At 36.7% G+C, this 20,008-nt stretch overlaps 2 protein-coding genes across 2 annotated transcripts; both read right to left on the bottom strand.

The window, feature by feature from the left end:
- Nucleotides 1-348: 348 nt before the first annotated feature.
- On the bottom strand, nucleotides 349-2,065 carry LOC104427533 (MATH domain and coiled-coil domain-containing protein At3g58250-like). The gene is made up of 4 exons (XM_010040614.2): nucleotides 1,950-2,065; nucleotides 1,709-1,866; nucleotides 811-1,068; nucleotides 349-605 (listed from the first exon to the last, which is right to left on the bottom strand). Exons 1-4 carry the CDS (start codon nucleotides 2,063-2,065, stop codon nucleotides 349-351), a joined length of 789 nt encoding a protein of 262 aa, XP_010038916.2.
- Nucleotides 2,066-12,519: 10,454 nt separating this feature from the next.
- LOC104425539 (MATH domain and coiled-coil domain-containing protein At3g58270) lies at nucleotides 12,520-14,470 on the bottom strand. The gene is made up of 3 exons (XM_039305216.1): nucleotides 14,355-14,470; nucleotides 14,074-14,237; nucleotides 12,520-13,481 (listed from the first exon to the last, which is right to left on the bottom strand). The coding sequence occupies exons 1-3, from the start codon at nucleotides 14,468-14,470 to the stop codon at nucleotides 12,664-12,666; spliced, it is 1,098 nt and encodes a 365-aa protein (XP_039161150.1). The 3' UTR covers nucleotides 12,520-12,663.
- Between the last annotated feature and the right edge of the window lie 5,538 nt (nucleotides 14,471-20,008).

Here is a 20,008-nt window from a genome sequence, read left to right as displayed (position 1 = left end):
CATCCTTATCGCTAGAGCCACCCAATGTGGAGTCATACCAAGAAGGTTTTATGTGAAGGAACAAAGAACAAAGATAACAACGCAATCCATATTAAGATTATCCAAACATAAGATCAGCCACATAACCCACTCTAAGCAGTTGTTTTGCTGAAAATTGGCCAACAAAAAGTCAAGCTAAAACGCAGTTTCCATACTTAAGCGACCAATTGCTCATAGCCTATTTGTAATCTTAAAGTTATAAGAGACTTGGGCCTTCAAATTTGACCAAGCAGTGGTTGATCTAGACATTCTTTCTTCTCCTATTCTCTTCTTTTCCTCAGCCTCTGCTACTTTCTTCTGCTCATCTTTTTAGACCAACTTCGCTTCTTCAGACTCGACCAGCAAAATCTCCCAGTCTGAGAGAAGCTTGTCCTTCCTAGACTTCACTTCCCATGTCTTTCTCTTGAGCTCTTTCTCTTCCTTGATGAGGTCATCCATTAACTGCTTATACAAGATGTGAGTCTCCTGGCTCTTCTTCATAGCAGAGAACCTTTGATCCCTTTGAAGTTCATGCAGCTCAAACTCAGCATTGTCCTGCTCAAACGCTAAGAAGTCGGATGATTTTCCTGAAATGTGTCAATTGCTATCTTTTGCTCCGATGATAATCCAATTCTGGCCAAGCTTAAAGTCAATAGTGCCTTCAGATAGCCTCTCTTTCATAATCAATTTAAAGAGATCCGAAAGGCATTCCTTCAACGACTGCTTAGCCTTCTCAACTTCTTCTAAGCTACGAATTTCAGCCGTCAAAGCACCATCTTGGTTTGCACGAACTTGCTCCTACTCTAACGCCATGAGTCTCAGCACCATTGACAAATTCATGCAGACCAGTAAAATAGGAGTCAAACTTATCAGTTGGTCTAGCTGGCTGAATGTTCACCGGAGAAGTAACCGTCAAGATGCAAACTTCAGCTTTAATCACCAAAGTGTCATTTGCTAGGCATCTCCCAGTACAGTTATGAAGCTCGGTCAATGGAATGAAACTTGTGAAACCCCAGTTTTTCTCTCTTGCAGTGAAACCATTTTGCCCCTCTGCAGAATTCAGGAGACAGGGTGACAAATTCAACAACTTATTTTCAACACCAGAGCATGTTATGTGTAAGAAACATTGGAGACCGTCAAGAACTAGAATTTTGTATTGTTCGTCAAGCAAAATATTAGCAACAGAAGAACCAAACACCTCCCCATGATCAGCTTAAGCAACCAAATTCATACAAAAATGAAACTGACAATGCACGACAGTTTTAAGACCTCTGGACGTAACTATCCTAGAAGCTAGACTGTGGCTCCTCCCTTTTTTGTGGACCAACATAGAGATCATATTAGATGCAGTCAAATCTCAACTCCTCCATCTACTGGACCAGTGGCTTACAAACTTAACTTGCTAAATTCCTTAATCAGTAACAACCGCCTTTGAGAGGTCTATCGAGTGAGATACCGAAAAACTATTTTCTCCCTCAGCTCCATATTTGCACTTCTTATCGCCTATTCTTTTATCATCTAAAACTCTTCCTCTCAGTCATGTCATAACACCGAATTCTTTTAAAATCTAAAAGTGCACAATCAATCAGAGAGAAACCTATTAGAAGTTCACATTAAAAAAAAAAAAAAGAGCGAGAGAGATTCCAAAATAAAATTAAAAAAAAAAAATCAATCGAATTCAAGAACAAACCCCTTCTAATAGAGGGAACATCATTGACTTGATCAATCACACCCAAGCTGAACTTGGCAGCTCTGGTCCACCCGCACGGCAACGTCGCAGAATCAGGGACACCGAGAAAAAGCGACAAATGGTCCGAGCCATTCCCTTTGGGGTATACCAGAATTCTCCTGCTCAAAAAGTATCGGAAGACGCAAGAATCACTTGAAACAACGCAAAAACAGAAAACTAAAAAATAAAAAAATTGAAATACCATTTACAACTAGAAACTGTGAATGCTTCAGAGTAAAGCATTTTCGCATCCTGCTCAGTGAAGTAGCTGATTTTCCACGTGAATTTTCCCCGATTAATATCATTTTGTGCATCCATTGTTTTCATTGGACTGCTACTTCTGCACGATCAACTTTTGCAAACAACACGGACGTTACTTCTTAGACGACACTCAAATTGCGAAGGAGGAGAAGGAGGAGAGCTTCTTACATTGCAGGAGTTGGGATTTATGCGGTACTCCACATGAGTAACTGTGTCGAACGTTGTTGACTCTTGGACTTCACTTCAAGGTGACGGTATGTCGCAGGTCTCAGGCTTTAATAGAAGGAAACCCTTCTTCACTAGAAAAACGCCCCCGTAAAGTTAAAAAGAAGAAAAATCGGGAGTGGTTTACTCAGCTTCAGAGGAAAAAAAGCGTATCATTCGCACTTTTCGTTGGCATATCAAAAGCCAATGAGTTTTATTTGATGAAAAAATCTAACGCTACACTTTAATACGATTCCAGAAAATATCAAGATAAGATTATTGTGGAAAAATTAATTGTATAAAACCTGTATAGTTTTAGGGAAAAGTATAACAAAAATCATAAACCTATTATATTGGTATCAATATAATTCTAAACTTTCAATTTAGCTAAATTAATCCTAAACATTTTCATATATGTGCAAATTAAGTCCACCGGCCAATTTAAGCTAAAAATTGCTAACTTGAATGCTGACTATCTCACATGGGATAGCTAGTGTTGAAATGGACACTTTATTTAATTTTTAATAATTTTTTCGAATTTTTCATTATTTTATTATTTTCTTTCTCATTTTCTTTCTTCTCTTTTTCTTCTTTTTGTTCCTTTTATTTTTCTTTCCTTTCCCTTCTTTATTTTTCCCTTATTTCCCTCTGCCAATTGCCGGCTTCGATGATGGTCGTGGAGGTCGTTGTTTGCCAATGATGGCAAGGGAAGGTGACCACTCATCAGCCTTGGGCGAGGCCTTGGCAAGGTGACGACTAATCTATTGTGGGCGATCTCATCTAGCCCTTGCCAAAGGTTGGCTGGGTGATTCAAATCAATGAGGCTGGCAACTGACGAAGGGGAAAAAGGAAAAAACAAAAAACAAAAAAAGAGAAAGAAAAAAAAAAAGAGAAGGAAAAAAAAAATGAAAAAACAATAAATAATTAATAAATAAATATAAATAAATAAAATTTAAAAATATCCACAATGCTAGAATTGCCACATAAGATGACCAGCATCCACGTCAATAAATTCCTACCTAAATTGGCCGGATGACTCAATTGGTATCAATGAAAAAGATTATGATTAAATTGGTCTAATTGAATCAAAAATTTAGGATTAAACTGGTATTAATACAATAAGTTTAGAATTTTTTTGATAATTTTACCTATATTTTTGTATGTCTCATAATGATGCAGCACATGAATAGATTTTATTAGAATATCATCTAAGTAACAAGATAATCAATTAAAGATATGCATTGTAAAAAAAAAAAAAAATGGAGAAAATCCTAGATATATGCATGATGACGGGAGATATAGAAAATCAATGGAAATAACCTAATTATCTCTAATATAGGGATATTTCCTTGTTATCTCTAACAAAATTAGCAAGTGTGGATCGAGACTAATTGTGCCCAGGGTCAATTTCGAGTCGACCTTGAGACGCGACTTATTGTCATATGCGAGTCCAACCCACCAAACAATGCAATTGACCCCTATAGCCCATTCAAATTAACGGGTTGGTGGAGTTGAAAAAATGAATTGTATGGGACTCATTTAGACACGATTAACTAAAATAATATTCCTTCACACTCTTCACAATTAACATTTTAAAACAATGAATTCCATTGGCTATTTCCACGTTTTTTAATTTGATATGATGATAATTTATTGATGAATTATTGCAATAGGCAAATAGATTCTGTGAAAATTTGAGGATATTTTGTGTCATGTTGGTGGGTTGATTTCATGTGAGTGAGTTAATCCCATGTCATGACAGGTCATATACTTGTGTTGCTCATCAACCTGATATTTAATCATGCAACATGAGTTAGTGTTGTGTCAACTGGTTAATCTTTTGATCAAGTTTGTGTCAAAGAGATTGAGACAATAATTGTATTTGAGTTGACTGGCTTTGCAGTATACCCTTATGTCGACACAACACAAACATGATCTGCTTACATGGATTGCCACCATAGTTCTAGTAGCATCCCCTTTCTACTTTTATTTTAGTATAAAATTTTGTACGGAATTCTTTTTGCTTAGGCGTTAAATGCAATGAATGTCGACGCTTTATCTGCGAAACGCATTTAGTTAATCTTAGTGGTTATCCTTGGCCGAAACGCATCTAATGTTGCCGATATGCAGTGATACAAATTTAACAACATTTTCGAAAATATTTTTGTACTGACAACTAAATTAGTGTAATCTTAAATTTTGTCGTCACGGTAATTCTTGATGGACTTTAAAAACTCTAATCCTACAACCGACTCCCTTTTTATTAGAAATATAGATGTGTGTGTATCTATATTGATAGCAACTTTGTGTTGGTTTTTTTGGTTTTATCCTATGTCCTTTGGTATATGACGGCCATGTCATTTTCCCTAAACTATAAAATTCGGGATGTGACAAAAACACCATAGTCTTTAATGAAGTTAGAATAAATACAATTATTAATACTATTATGTTTGAAACCATTTGATAATATAATCGAGTCATATTTGTCATGCCACTACTTAGATGCTTGCGTAAGCTCATAAAGAGATTTGACGGGAGAATTACCAAAAAGTCATAAACCTATTGCAATTGTGCCAATTCAGTCCTAAACTTTTTTTTTTTTTGCTAATTTAGTCCTAAACCTTTTATAAATGTGTCAATTCAGTCCTTCCGGCCAAAATTGGCCGGGCCGGAGCGGGATGGGACGCCGGCCGAGACACCGGGCCTACGAACCAATTTTTTAATAATTTTTAATTTTTTTTTTTTCGAATTTTTTATTTTTTTTTTCGAATTTTTTATTTTTATTTTTACCTCCTTCTTCTTCCTCCGCCGGCCGGCGCCGGCCAGGCGAGGGCCGGCGAGGCCGACCTCGCCGGCCACCGGCGAGGCTCGCCCCGCGCCCACCGGTGAAGGCGAGCCTCGCCCAACGACGGCGAGGCCGCCGTCGCCTAGCCAAGGCGAGGCTCGGCCTCGCCCGCCCACGGCGAGGCCGCCGTCGCCCGGCCTGGGCAAGGCTCGGCCTCGCCCAGCCATGGCGAGGTCAAGCCTCGCCGATCTCGGGCGACGGCGGCCTCGCCGTCGCCGGGCGAGGCTCGCCGCGCCAGCGGGCGGGGCGAGCCTCGCCAGCCATGGCGAGGTCGAGCCTCGCCAGATCTAGCGACGGCGGCCTCGCCGTCGCCGGGCGAGGCTCGCCGCCAATGGCAAGCGAGGGCGAACCTCACCCAGCGACGGCGAGGCTCGGCCTCGCCCATGGCCATGGCGAGCCTCGCCGGATCCGGGCGACGGCGGCCTCGCCGGCCACTAGCAAGGCCGTAACCCGTATCCGGCAAGGCTCGCCGCCATGGCTGGGCGAGGCCGAGCCGCTTGGCCGGGCGACGCGCCCTCGCCGTCGGCCGGGCGAGGCTCGCCAGCATTGGCCGGGCGAGGTCGCCTCGCCGCCCTCGCCTCGGCGCGGGCCGGCCAGAGGAAGAAGAAGGAGGTAAAAATAAAAATAAAAATTCGAAAAAAATTAAAAAATTATTAAAAATTGGTTCGCCGGCCAGCTGTCTCCGGCCGGGTCCACGTCAACTCCGCCCGCCAATTTTGGCCGGAAGGACTGAATTGGCACATTTATAAAAGGTTTAGGACTAAATTGGCACAATTGCAATAGGTTTAGGACTTTTTGGTAATTCTCCCGAGATTTGACCAATTTACATATTTTCCTTTCATTTGCAAGAAGAACAAAACACTTTGATTATTCGATGTAAATTTTCTCATTTAAATCTCCTTTTAAAAATGAAGTTTTGATATCAATTTGATGAACACAAAGATCATAAATGGATGCTAAAACAAAAAAATTCGAATAGATGTTATACATGCTACAAGAGCATATGTATCAAAATAATCTATATTTTCTTTTTGTTTATACCCCTTTTCCTCAATTTGAAGATGTTTCAAACTTCCATCCAAAGTGATATCCTTTGACATGTGCAGCATCCTTTCCCAATTATTCCAACTTGGAGGCAATTTTACGATAACTACTTCAACTTGAAAGGATTCTCAAATGTCAATCTTGAGGGCTCAAATTTCATTGACAAGCACCAACAATTCATGGACTTGTTCTAACAAGGTTTTAGTATCAACAAATACCCATTGGTACCTTGCTTATCTATCTTGTATTTGAATTCGAGTGCATTCCAAATGTATTTGACAGTTTTTATCTCGGTGAATAACCCGTACAAACGATCAGACAATGTGTTTAGAATATGCCCACAACAAAGCAATTCAACCTCTTCACATTTTTTCTTCTCCTTATTGACCCTTTCAATGGCTACTACATTGGATCATCATCCTTCAATGGTAGGCTTTGGATCCTCTATAGGCATCAAATTAGGATCCATATGTAAGAAATCTTCAAGGCAATGAGAAAAAAACATTATCTTGTCTATCCAACAAGCAAAGTCGTTACCATCAAAACGGGCCATTGTAATCATGTCTTGATTTATAACTTTGATGGACTCTGACTCTATCGTTGAACAAATAATTCCTTAAAATTGTTGGTAAGAAAGAGGATTGGGAATATTGGAATTACACTTGAGGCATGAATATATTATCTTTGAGGAATTATTTGTTGCGCAATGTTGTTGATGGTTATTAGCAAAAATCATCCAAGATACAACAAAATCTCAAACAAAACAAAATAACAACTCTAGTATTTCCTAGAACTCTGAAAAGAGAAACGATTGAAATTAATGATTGTACTCTTTTAAGAAAGAAGAAAATTGAGAAGTAAAATATTGAGAAGGAAACAACGAATTTATAGCAGTGTTTTAAAACAGTTACAACATTTCCTTTGAAATGTTGTGATTATTATACAAGATCCCTTTTTGAACAAATATATTTCCTTTCAAAAAGGGAATTATTTGTGTGAACAAATATACTATTTCAAAAGGCAAAGTGTAAATTTGGACAAAAAGAAATAATCATTTTTATTTTTTGTTTTGAATTTTATAACTTCTAGAAAAATACATCCTTTCAAAGGTTATAAGACGCCTAAGAACTTATAAATTTATAATTTTAAAAATTTAAAAATTACAACCATTGACTAATGACAATTCTTGTCCATAATCACTCATATCTTTTCATTGTGGGACAACCAAGTGGCAAATGGGTGGGTCGGGTCGGATATGGGTCGAGTCGAAAATGGGTCGACCCATATTTGACCCATTTAACCCATTTTGACCCATATTCTTGTAGTGTAAATTAAGTGACCCATACTCGACCTGACCTATATTGCCAAAACATATTAATATTCTAGGAAAACCCACTTCTACTATATGCTAATTGGATTAAAACTTCAAATTAAATTAAAAAAATAGTAAATATAATAAAAAAAAGTTTAAAAACCTATAAATTGAAATATTTATAAAAAGTTAAACTATGCACATACTTCTCTTATTTGAAGTGAACAAACCATTGAATAACTAAAAACTGTAATATGAAAAAAGTTAACTAAACCTAAAAAGCTCATTTTTATGAATTTTTTTATTAAAAAAAATTGTTAAAACATTTTTATGCAATACAAATTTTTTAACAATTTTTATGCAATACAAGTTTAATGCAAAATTTTTAAAACATTTTTAAAAAATCGAATTTTTAATTTTTTTACATATAATTTTAAATTATTTTTATTTTTTTAAATAAAATTTTTAATTTTTAATAATTATTTTTTCATTTTTCTCTTTTCTTTTTTCTTCTTCTTCGGTCAGCCGCCAGCCACAACAACGGCCGGCGACCGACCACAAGCGAGATCAAGCTCGCCGGCGTCAAGCAAGGCTCGATCTCACCGATCCAGCAAGGCCAAGGCCCCACCCGACGCCAACGAGCTTGAGCCTCGCCAGTCGTCAACGAGACTCAAGCTCGCCGGTGTCAAGCGAGGCTCAATCTCACCGATCTAGCAAAGCCGAGGCCCCACCTAATTGAACAAATTAAAAAGTATAGGGGCTTGATTATAAAAAAAAAAAAAAAAAAAATGTGAAAATACAGAGGCAAAAATTAGAATTTTCCTTATTGTATCTTCAAAGGACACGAATGGAGTATTAAATTGGTTTATTTCTATTTGATAATAAATAAATCCTGTTGCCATCGATCAATTTCAGTATATTTTATATTTCAAAAAGGTGGGACTTTCTAGCGCAACATTTGCTAGCTATGGCCCGTTATCCCAACTCAGTCAATTATCAAATCAAATCTAGTAATCTATTAATATAAAAGAAAATTTTCCCCGAAGATGGAGGCCCTGTAAACTTTCGTGGTTTATTGCCAAGAAATTAAGAAATTCCCATGTTAATGAGCATCTTTTATCCAGTATTATTCATTCAATCTACAAACATTTTACAAAATAAGGTAACCAATAAGATACATCTAACCTAAATGCAACAAAGCAAAAAGGCATTGGATTTTTCGCACTTTAATCAATAAATTATAATGAAAATGGGAGAACTTTTCATCTAATTATGGGTTAATATCATGAAAAATCCCAAACTAATATATTTTTGACAAATTTATCCAAAATTTTATCATCAAAAATCTTAAACTAGTACATCTATTAATTTTACTGGCAAATTGTTGAGTTAGATGAGACAAGATAGTTGACATGTATACCAATTTTGAGTTTTACCCTCAACTTGTCACAGGCATACCAACTTATGGTATGGTATATTAATCCAATTTAACAAAAACTAATTGAGGTAAATTTATCACATATGTACTAGTTTGATTTTTTTTTTGGGTCAAAAAATTGTCTCGGATGTACCACTTTGGGATTTTTCGTGATATTAACCTTTTATTAATGGGTTATATATCCAATTAAATCATCTTTTAGCAAATATATCAGTAACTATTACCTCTTTACTACAATTAGTTGATCAAATGAGTTTGAAACCCATTAAAATAAGAGGAGCATATATGATAATTTGATTAGATGAATCTGACCCCAATGATGAAGTTCCATAACGTTAACACCCAAAGAAATAGAGCACTATGTTCCCAAGTTCCTAAACATTAATACCTAAAGAAATAGAGCACTCTGTTCAGAAGAGCAAAATATTTGCACGGACCCCGCAATTCATCTAAAGATAATTAGAAACTGACTAACGAAGCAGATATTTGGTCTAATATTCTATTCAAATTAACATAATCCAGTAATAATTTTGTCAGAACACAGTTTCATATACTTGAAAACAAATGACCACTAAAATTTTTTAACAAAATAGAGCCCTCGAGTCAGACCGAGCTGTGGTTGGTCTGGACATTCTTTTCTCGGCTACTCTCATCTTTTGTTCAGCCTTCGATACTATCTTCTGCTCCATGTAATAATAGACTAGCTTTGCTTCTTCCGACTCGACCGACAAAATCTCCCTATCCGAGAGGAGCTTGTCCTTCCTACAGTTCGCTTTCACCATCTTTGTTGTGAGCTCTCTCTCTCTCTCTCTCTCGTGATGTCCTCCATCAACTGCTTACACAAGATGGGAGTTTCGCTACCCTACTTTTAAATCCTCTTATATGAATCAATGGATTTGATCTCTCCAAAAGAGTCTTGCCATGGTTGTTCAAGAAAATTCTTACCTGTCAAGAGCTTCCAAATAATCACAAAACACCTGTTTCAGAACTCCTTGTATTTTCTTTTCTCACTCTTCAAAACTCGTAAGATATTACGGTTTCATTTGAATTGCCCAGGATCATGATTCAAACAATCTAGTTTTCTTAGTTGTACAATTTTACAATTTTATGTTATAAGAAAGTTCTCATCCTCCTAAAAAGTCTTCATAATAAAAGTTCATTCAAATAGACTCCATATCGTCATCGATTTGCGGCCCTCGTTGAATGCCGCTGTGATGGTTACTGATCCTCGACACGCACGGAAAATTTCTAATACTTGAGAAGTCAAAATATAAATATACACAAAAGAAATAATAAAATTGCTATAAATATACACGCATTGGGTCTTTTTTTTTTTTTCAGTTTTATTTTTTAGAATTTTTATTTTTTAAAAAGTTTTTTACTATGAAAGAAGTAATAAAATGCTATATATGATAAATAAATAAATTTAAAAATATAATTTCAGCATTTTTCTTTAAACAATGTTTTTTCCTCTAAGTTTTGTGTATTATTGTAACAAATTAAAATAATGAATGTATATTTAATATTTTTCGTGTATTAATTCTATATTTTTATTATTATTTATTTATGATTTATATATAAAAATATATTTAATATATAACTCAAGTCTATTTCTAGCTTGGTATAAATTTATGACTCACTAAAAGTTTACTTTGGACAAAACCTCTAAAAGGCCCCATAGTTAAAGATTGTGTTTTAGGTCCTTCATTTTCCTCGTTAAACAAAGTAAATATCATAAAACGAAATAAGAACCCGATTGCATTTGATTATGCAGTTCTAAACTCCAAAGTTCCCAACCCAACGATTGTGTTGTGCCGAAAAACACGAAAAAGAAAAACCATATGGATCAATTAGGGACTTGATGAAAAGCCAAATAGCAAAAGCCCTTTTCCAGAGAACTACGGATATATCATTATGTTTTTACCCCACAACCAAACCCTAAAGGGACGTTCGGTCATCTTGATTCCCAATCCAAATAAGACTAGATAGAATATGATATGAAATAGAGATTTTGTTATATCTTATCCACTGTTTGATGAATTGCAATAATAAAGTTGAATATATTCATATTATATTATTTACATTGTTTGGTGTAAATGGCAAATCAGTGTAAATGAATGTAAAAGTTCATAAATGGAAATGGTAAAAATCTCTTACGACTTTTATTTTTTTTTATTTTTTTTTAGAATTGTTCTCTCTTTTTTACTTTTTTTTTTTTTTCCCTTTCAAAATCCTATTAAATAGTAAACTATACTAATATAACTAAAATGCTAAAATACCTAAACATATAATAAATATAAATATAAATAAAATTTTATATTAATTTATTTTATAATATAGAATTAAATTTGACTATATAAATAAAAAATAAGATTAAATTAAAAAAAAACTAAATTGTTATTTTTGTTATTTTGAATTTATTATATTAATAATTAAATAAATTTATATTGAAATTTTAATTTTAATTTCATTAATTTAAGAAATTTATTACTCAAGAAAAATAATTTTCTTATTATGGATATAAAAAATCTTATCTACCTTTATCTCCCATCTCCCATGAGATAATTTTATTTGAGTTATATCTCTTTTATATATGCCTTTATCCTATTTTAAGCAAATGCCAAATGTGGAATAGAATAAATTTCATCATGCCTTGAATTTTATCATAACTCAAAATGTTCGTCATTGCCATTTGTTTGCACAAATTTTTTATTGGTCAAAATAAAATTGTATTTATTACTTAAAAGGATGTAAAAGTACATAGTCTTCATGATAAAGCAAATCAAACAAAACATAAATATTTAAAACAAAATCAAATCCATAGCACAAGGAGGATTGATGGGGCATTTTCAAAGTTAAGTACAAACTTGTTCCGCATGAACAGATCTGTCGGACAAAATCGACGGTTGATCATTGGATCTTGTATCTTTGTCAATGATAAGCACACGTTGAAAATTCCTTCTTCAATAATGAGGACGTTGCTAGTTGGTGGTGTACACCTAGGTTCGGGTTCCTCTACACTTATCATGTCAACCATAATAGAAACAATCATAATAAAACAAACATAGATATATTTTTTACCCAAAAAAACAAATTTAAAAAAACATAGATATAACACGTAGAGGAGCAAATCTTTGTATTTTAATGAGACTAGCTCAATTGTTTTTCTTTTGTAATTAGTGATAACCTTCCCAACACAAGAGCCACTTGCCTGACTCTTTTCGTGCATGAACACTTCTAACCATCAGAAGTATGCTCTTTTACTCATTCCTAACTCAATTACAAGGGGAAAATCCCCTACTTAGGACCGGGTAAACTCTCTCAATACAGATCTCCAAGACTGTAATGAAATTCATAGGCTCCACCTAATGAGTTGTGGATACCGGAACATCCTTATCACTAGAGCCACCCAATGTGGAGTCATATCAAGAAGTTTTCATGTGAAGGGACAACTCAATCATCACATATCGACAGAACGATAGTCAGGAAAGCGCATCAGAATTGTGAGAATTTCCAAGCTCCAAGAGCAAAAGCACGAAGACAACGCAATTCATATGAGGACATAAAAAAAGGAGTTCCGACTCTACAGACATACATACATATATATATATACATACAATATATATATATATATATATATATGTATATTATTTGACACTCATGCCGACTAAACTAACACGATATAGGATCAACCATATAAGCCACACCAAGCAATTGTTCTGCCGAAGATTGGCCTACAAATAATCAGGCTAAAACACAGTTTCCATACTAGAGTGAACAATTGCTCATAGCCTATTTGAAACCTTAAAGTTCTAACAGAATTGGGCCTTCAAATTTGACCAAGCAGTGGTTGATCTAGACATTCGTTCCTCAGCTATTCTCTTCTTTTCCTCGGCCTCTGCTACTTCCTTCTGCTTATCTTCATAGCCCGACTTCACTTCTTCGGATTCATCCCACAAGATCTCCCAGTCTGAGAGGAGCTTGTCCCTCTTAGACTTACCTTCTGCCATCTTTCTCTTGAGCTCTTCGTCTTCCTTGGTTAGGTCCTCCATTAACTGCTTATACAAGAGGTGAGTCCCATGGCATTTCTTCATAGCAGAGAACAATTGATCCTTTTGCAAATTTTGCAGCTCAAACTCAGCATTGTCCTGCTCAAATGTTAAGAAATCGGAAGTGAAATCATTGAAATTTGCCCGAAATGTCTTAATTGCTATTTGTTGCTCTGACGATACTCCAGTTCTGGCCACACTTAAAGTTGATAGTGCCTCAGATAGCCTCTCTTTCATATTCAATTTAAAGAGATCCGAAAGGCACTCCTTCAAAGACTGCTTAGCCTTCTCAACTTCTTCTAAACTAGGAACTTCAGCTGTCAAAGCACCATCTCGGTAGCGCGAACTTGATCCTACGCTAGCACCGTGAGTCTCATCAGCATTAATGAGTTCCTTCAGACCAGTAAAATAGGAGTCAAAGTCAGCTGGTCTAACTGGCTTAGTAGGAGTAACTGCTAAGAGGCAAACTTCAGCTTTAATCACCAAAGTGTCATTTACTAGGTATCCCCCAGTACGATCATGAAGCTCAGTCAACGGAATGAAACTTGTGAAACCCCAGTCACTCTCTTTGCATTGTAATCATGTTGCGTATCTGCAGAACTCAGGAGACGGGGTCACATTTTTGAAAATTTCTTTACTAGCACCAGATCATGATATGTTGTATTGTACGACAAGCAAAATATTAACAACAGAAGAAGAAAACACCTTCCCATGATCAGCTTAGACAACCAAATTCATGCAAAAAGAAACCGACAATACATGACATTTTCAACACCAACAGACGTAACCATCTTAAACTTAATTTGCTGGACCGACATATGGTCATATAGATGCAGTCAAGCCCCAACTTCTCCATCCACTGGACCAGTTGCTTACAAACTAACTAGTTGAATTCCTTAATCAGTAACGTTGGGTTGTTGTACGCGCAAGTTAGAAGCTCACCCACCTTTGAGAGGTTTAACAAATGAGATACAGAAAACCCATTTCTCTCAGACCAATATCTCTATTTCCACTTCTTCTCACCTATTCTTTTATCATCTGAACTCTTCTTATTCAAGTCACAACACCAATTTCTCAAAATCTAGATGTAGAATCAATCAGAGAGAAACCTATCATACACTCAGATTAAAAAGAAGAGATTCCAAGAAAAATTATTTCAATTCAAGAACAAACCCATTCTAATAGAGCGAACATCATTGATTTGATCGATCACACTCAAGGTGAACTTGGCTTTTCTCGACCACCCGTTCGGCAACGTGGAAGAGTCAGGGACATCGACGTACAGCGACAAATGGTTCGTGATGTTCCTATTCCCCTTGGGGCATACCAGAATTCTCCTGCTCAAAAAGGATCGGGCACGACAGATTAATCACTTGGCAACACGATGAACATGCAATCATCAAGAAAACAAAAGTGAAGAGAGAGAGAGTAACATAAAAAGAATGTTGAAGTACCATCTGCAACCAGAAACTCTGAATACTTCAGAATAAACCCTCCTCGCATCTTGCTTGGAGAAGTTGCTGATTTTCCACGTGAATTCTCCCCTATTAACATCATTCTGTGCATCCATTTCTCTCTTTCTTTAAATTTGGCTGCTGCTTCTGCAGATCAAGTTTCGGAAACGCAAACGTCTCTTCTTAACCAACACTCTGATTGCAAAGAAGGCGGAGGACGAGTATTGTCCCGCAGGATGGAGGAAAAGCAAAAGAAACAAAAAGAGAACAAGAGAACTTCCCCATGAAGTTAAAGTGGAGGAAAAGTCAGGACTCGTCCATTCAAGTTCAAAGGAAAAAGCCAGGAATCACCTAAAATTTTGGCTAATGAATTATTAAACAACTTAACTCGGCTCTCCCAAACCCATACCACTTCGCGACTTATGTTCAAATTCTTAACCCAAGTAAATTACTCCTACGAATCAAAACCTATGCGTACGGGTCCTGATAACACTAGATTTTTCTAATGCTCTTTCTGTACTATTCTTTTATTTTCAAAAATGGTTTTTTTGCAGACAACTTAAATTGATTTTAAATATATTTCCTTAACATGAGGCGATCATGCGGTTACGCAAACCACCAATTTAACACCTAAATAAATAATAAATAAATTACAAAAATAAACTTACCTCAAAGCAACGAAAACATATCTACAATGTTAAATTAAAATCCACATCAACAACCTAAATATGATTTCTAATTAACATGCAATTTATTTTATATGTTTTCACTTAATTAATAAAAATCATGCAATATGAAATGCAATATTAACTAAATGACCTAATTCTAATGACATGCAATTTCTAATTAAATGAACCTAGCAACAATCACTAAATGGCATGCATTTCATAAATCTAATCCTAATGACATGCACATAACGTTTTTTCTTTTTCTTTTTTTTAATAAATGTACAATCTATGGAATTAACTTATCCTAAGGCATTTTTTTGTATTTTTTTTATGAAATTCGAAATTAGAAAAATGTGAAAATGACTTAACTAAATTAAGATTCTATCTAACTTATATTAAATATTAGGTTAGACTAAATACTAATTTAAATCAAGATATTATCTTAACTTAGCAATCTCTAACCTAAGATGCAATTCATCTAAACTTATAAAATATTATCTAGAATTAAACTATCCTAAAATATGCAATGACGTGCAAAGAATGGTATGATTCTAATTTTTTCTTCTTTTTGTTTTTTTGTTATTTTCTCTTCTAATAAAATTGAAATCAAAATTAGCAAATAATTAAACATGCAATTTAATTCAATAAAACGAAAATCTAACATCCCAAATTTATGTTTTTTGTATTTTCAATTTTTAAAAATTTTAAATAATAAAGTTCCTACCCTAAACATGCAAGATAACCTAAAGCATGCAATATTCTAACTCAAACATATTTCAAGATATATAAAGCAAGATAAGATAAGCTATTCAAAATCATCAAAAATATCACAGATTGTTCATATCGATAATATTTTTACTAGTAAAATCGATAAATTGATCTTAAGCCTTAAATATCAAAATATCAATTTTATTCCCACTGATTAATTATTTCATCTAAATCTTTATAGATAAAATAAAAAACGAATCAAGTGATATATTGGGATTTTCAATTATGTATAGAAAGTATTTCAAACAAAGAAAAAAGATATAAAAAGATATGATAAAAAAATAAAATAAAATAAACTTGCCTAATAAAATAAAGCAAAAATACCTAATTCGATTTTTCTTTTTCTTTTTTTAATAAAAAAAAAAATCTTGACCGCCGGTTCGGAGCTCCGACGAGGGTTTCCGGCCAGGGCACGGCGATCAGCACGTCCGGCGCGGGGCAGCGAGGGTTGACACCGGCGAGGGACTCCGGCGTGGCAGGGCACCGGCGAGGGGTGTCGCGGGGCGAGAAGCTTGCTGTCAGGCACCGGGGGCAACGTCCGGGCGTGAAGTGCGGCGGTCAGGGACGTCGGGTCGCAGGGCTTCGGCTCCGGGCAGGAGGGCGTTGGGTTGAGCAGGGACGTCGGTCACTGGTCTCCGGGGCAGCGGCGTCAGGTGTCGCTGCCGTTGGCGTCGGGTCGTCGGAGCAGAGGCGGAGACAGCAGCAGCAGCGTCGTGGGTCAGAGTCGGAAGCCCAGCAACCGGCAGCTACAATCGGACAGCCTGAGGACGGAGTCGCGGCAGGAACAGTGGCTTCTGGCTTCTGGTTGCAGGCGAGTCAGATCTGGCGGTAGCAGCGGCGTCGCAGAGGCTCGCAGGCGGGGCGCGGCGGTAGCGACCGGCGACTCGGGATCTGCAGGTGGATCGCTGGGTCCCGGGTTGCTGAGACGTCGCGGGCCGACGCAAGCTCGTGGGTGAGGAGGATCTCCGACGACTGGCAGGCCGGCAGAGCCGGCAGAGCGGCGGAGACGCGGAGGTAGCTGGTGGAGGCGATGCCGGCGCGGGCAGGGGCAGCCCCGCGAGGAAGATGAACAGTCGCCCCCCTTTTCTTTTTTTTTTTTTTTCTCTCTTTTTCTCTCTCTCACGTCACTCACCAGTCTTGTCTCTCTCTCCTGCTTTTCGGACGTGGGTTCACCCCACCGAAAAGATTTTTTTGAATTTCAACTTCAAACCTCAAAAACCCTAAAACTTCCTCACGTATTTTCTCTCAAAATTTCCCGCCACCCATTGTCCGTACACGAACAACACCTTTTATAGTGAAAAATTTAGATCTTTGTGACATATTTCATTTCCAATTTTGCGTGTGCATTATTTCCGAATATATCGCGTTGCATCTCACGTAATATTTCTTGTTTATATTTTTTTAAATATTATATCCGAAAGTTTTCTTTCTACTCAAATACGTCCATTAGCGTATATTACTTGAATATGTAAAAATCGCAACAAAATATGTGAAAAATCTTGCTCTCACCGGTGGTCTAAAAAAAAAACATAAACATTCCATATGGTTTTTATTTTTTATTTTAGTAAAAATTAACCCAAAAATTATTTAAAAATTTAGGTGTCAACACATATCATCATATCATCCCGTTTTCTAGCTAGCATAGTGAAAGCCAACGAGTATTGTTCTGCAGGAGAAAAATATTGAGTAGTAGTGGTTTGGCACTATCACCGGGCTGCTGAGGTGGTATGTGTTTTTTACTCAAATATAATCACAAATTGACACGTGTCTGCTGACGTTAGATAAAAGTAAAGCAAAAGAAAATCTGTATCTGTTCGGCCATGGAAGCTTCCTCAGTTGTGCTCTTGGTCATTTCCATCATGTCATCGCTCGCAGCTAGCTATGTCGTCCCTTGCAGTCGGCTTGGCTCGTGAAGGGCCCATCAACGGCCGAGCCACCCCTCGGTCGCTATGGTGGAAGTGGGGGAGGAAGAAATGACAAGAAGATTTTTGAATATTAATTTGGAAGAGAATATGGAAGTGAGAGTTCATTTTGGTCATAGTACTAGGAAATGGAATCCTGGGATCACCCCTTGGTATTTATATTATAAATCTCACAAAAACTGCTTGTTTTTTATCAGAAGCTTGTGATTTATTTTTTGACGCAGCTGGTAGTAGAAAATAGTTTTTAATTGGTGGTACCAAGAATGAAGCGACTAATTCATTAACAGGGGCTGCAACAAGGGCTCGGTGTCATTATGTTAATTTGTTTTCAGTTGAAATGCAGTTGCGCCTCCTAGTCTCGTCCATGGCGATGGGCGAGGTCGAGGTCTCGAAGGCCATGGACAGAGCTCAAATATCAAGAAAAATATAAACAAAGCCGCCTTCTTGCAGTCGGCTCATGGTCAGCCATGGCGACGGGTGAGGTCGAGGTCTTAAAGGCATGGACTGAGCTCAAATATCGAGATATGTCATCCATTGCTAGGCTCGTGGTCGACCATGGATGAATGACAGAGACGACACATAAACACGTTCAACCATGGATAAACGATGCCAGCGATTTTAGTCATTGGCGGGCAGATCTCGAGATGGAGAAAACAGAGGGAATCGCCCATGCTTACTTGGATGCAAAGGTGGTCAGCTTGGTCACGGTGCCAGCGACTCTGCTGGTGTTGACGGCGGGGAGGAACGGAGGTAGGGCGCTAATGGACCGAGGAGGAAGAAGAGAGTTTTTTCTTTTCTTGTTCGAAAAAGAGAGGGAGTTGAGAGGTGAATTTAAAAAAAAAAAAATTACCTAGATTCCATCAGCTGCTAACATGGATTTGTGAAAAAATACGTGCCACGTAGGATACCGATCTGGTTATAACAAATCACTGAATGTTTTCCCATCTCATAGAGTCGCGAGTTTTATTTAGGGGTGACAAATTTCTCATACGACATAATAATATGATTTGAACACAATATTGAGTTAGCAATGTCGGATTGAGGCTAATTGTGTTCAAGTTAGTTTCATGTCATCCCACGAGACAAGGCTAATGATTGTGTTATGTTCAAATCCATCTCACCAAACACGAAATTAACCTGTATAACCTATTGAAATTAGCGGATTATTGTTGACAAGATTTGTATATGATCTATTTAAACGCAATGAACTCAAAGGCTATTCTTTCCAAGGTCTTCCTTGTTAATTTTTAATTGATGATATATCATAGATTATAACAGTATATTTTAATTTGATTTGATAATATTTTAGGTAGGAATTATCGAAATTCATGAATTGATATCCAAAATATTTAAGGATATTTCATGTCACGTTTGTCTTTTGAGTTTATTTTGTGTTAGTAGATTAATTTTATGTCATAACGAGTCATGCAGTTATGTTAACTTGTTAACCTAATATTTAATCATGTTACATGGGTTGTGTCATGTTAATCTGTTAATTTCAGGTCGCATTTGTCACGCAGCACACTTCAAAGTTAGAGTGAGATAAAGAATACTTCGTAATCCTACTAACCTTTGAATTTTTTTCTTGGAGATATGCCCTAATCTTCTGTTCCAACGCATGAATGAATTTTTCTTAAGGAATCCAATTTTCTTTATGACAATCCCTATCAATAATAGGCTGGAATGATGGGTTTGGAACTCTACTTACAAAAGAATGTGGATCCATTCAGCTGATTTCCATTCTTTCTCTTTCCCTCAAAATAATGACTCACTTATTTCACACGATATAACCTATTTTGCAATATGCCATAATGTTGACATGACATGAACACTACCTATGAACATGAATTGGTACTCCTGATTCTATTAACAAATCAATTGAAAACAAGCAATTTATGTTGACATGCTTTCAAATCTGCAAAATGTCATGGATCATTTTTCGGTCATGCCGCTAAGCATGTCTTCAAACAAGTCACAGGCATTTGATTGAGGAGTGAAACAAAGGCATAATAAGTTTAGAGTGGAGATCAAATCTATACGAAATCTTTTCAAAATGTCTACAGTCACTGATGTAAACTTGAATAGGACTGATTTGATTCTAGTCCAGAACATGCCGTTTTAATTATTTTCTTCGTGAAAAAATGTGCAACAGAATTCAGTAGAGCTCGCACTCTCTCTAGGAGATACCTAGCCTCGTGGACATAAAAATCCTTTCGTCTGAAGAGGTGAACCCTCTCAGTCTTATCCAACGCAATCCTCCGCCGCCACTCATCGCGGGCGAAATTATGCTCAGCTC

The sequence above is a fragment of the Eucalyptus grandis genome, chromosome 11, assembly GCF_016545825.1.
Source record: "Eucalyptus grandis isolate ANBG69807.140 chromosome 11, ASM1654582v1, whole genome shotgun sequence".
In the NCBI taxonomy this organism is placed as follows: domain Eukaryota; kingdom Viridiplantae; phylum Streptophyta; class Magnoliopsida; order Myrtales; family Myrtaceae; genus Eucalyptus; species Eucalyptus grandis.
Note: the sequence above shows the minus strand (reverse complement) of the source record. Positions and strands in the feature narration are given on the sequence as shown.

Excerpts from the sequence above, each read along its gene's own strand:
- LOC104427533 (XM_010040614.2), bottom strand. The coding sequence starts at position 2,065 with ATGGATGCACAAAATGATATTAATCGGGGAAAATTCACGTGGAAAATC. Across the intron at positions 1,867-1,949 it reads ACAGTTTCTAGTTGTAAATG|GAGAATTCTGGTATACCCCA; the intron begins GTATTTCAATTT and ends CTTTTTGAGCAG. Across the intron at positions 1,069-1,708 it reads TGTTCCCTCTATTAGAAGGG|AGGGGCAAAATGGTTTCACT; the intron begins GTTTGTTCTTGA and ends TGAATTCTGCAG.
- LOC104425539 (XM_039305216.1), bottom strand. The coding sequence starts at position 14,470 with ATGGATGCACAGAATGATGTTAATAGGGGAGAATTCACGTGGAAAATC. Across the intron at positions 14,238-14,354 it reads AGAGTTTCTGGTTGCAGATG|GAGAATTCTGGTATGCCCCA; the intron begins GTACTTCAACAT and ends CTTTTTGAGCAG. Across the intron at positions 13,482-14,073 it reads TGTTCGCTCTATTAGAATGG|GATTACAATGCAAAGAGAGT; the intron begins GTTTGTTCTTGA and ends GATACGCAACAT.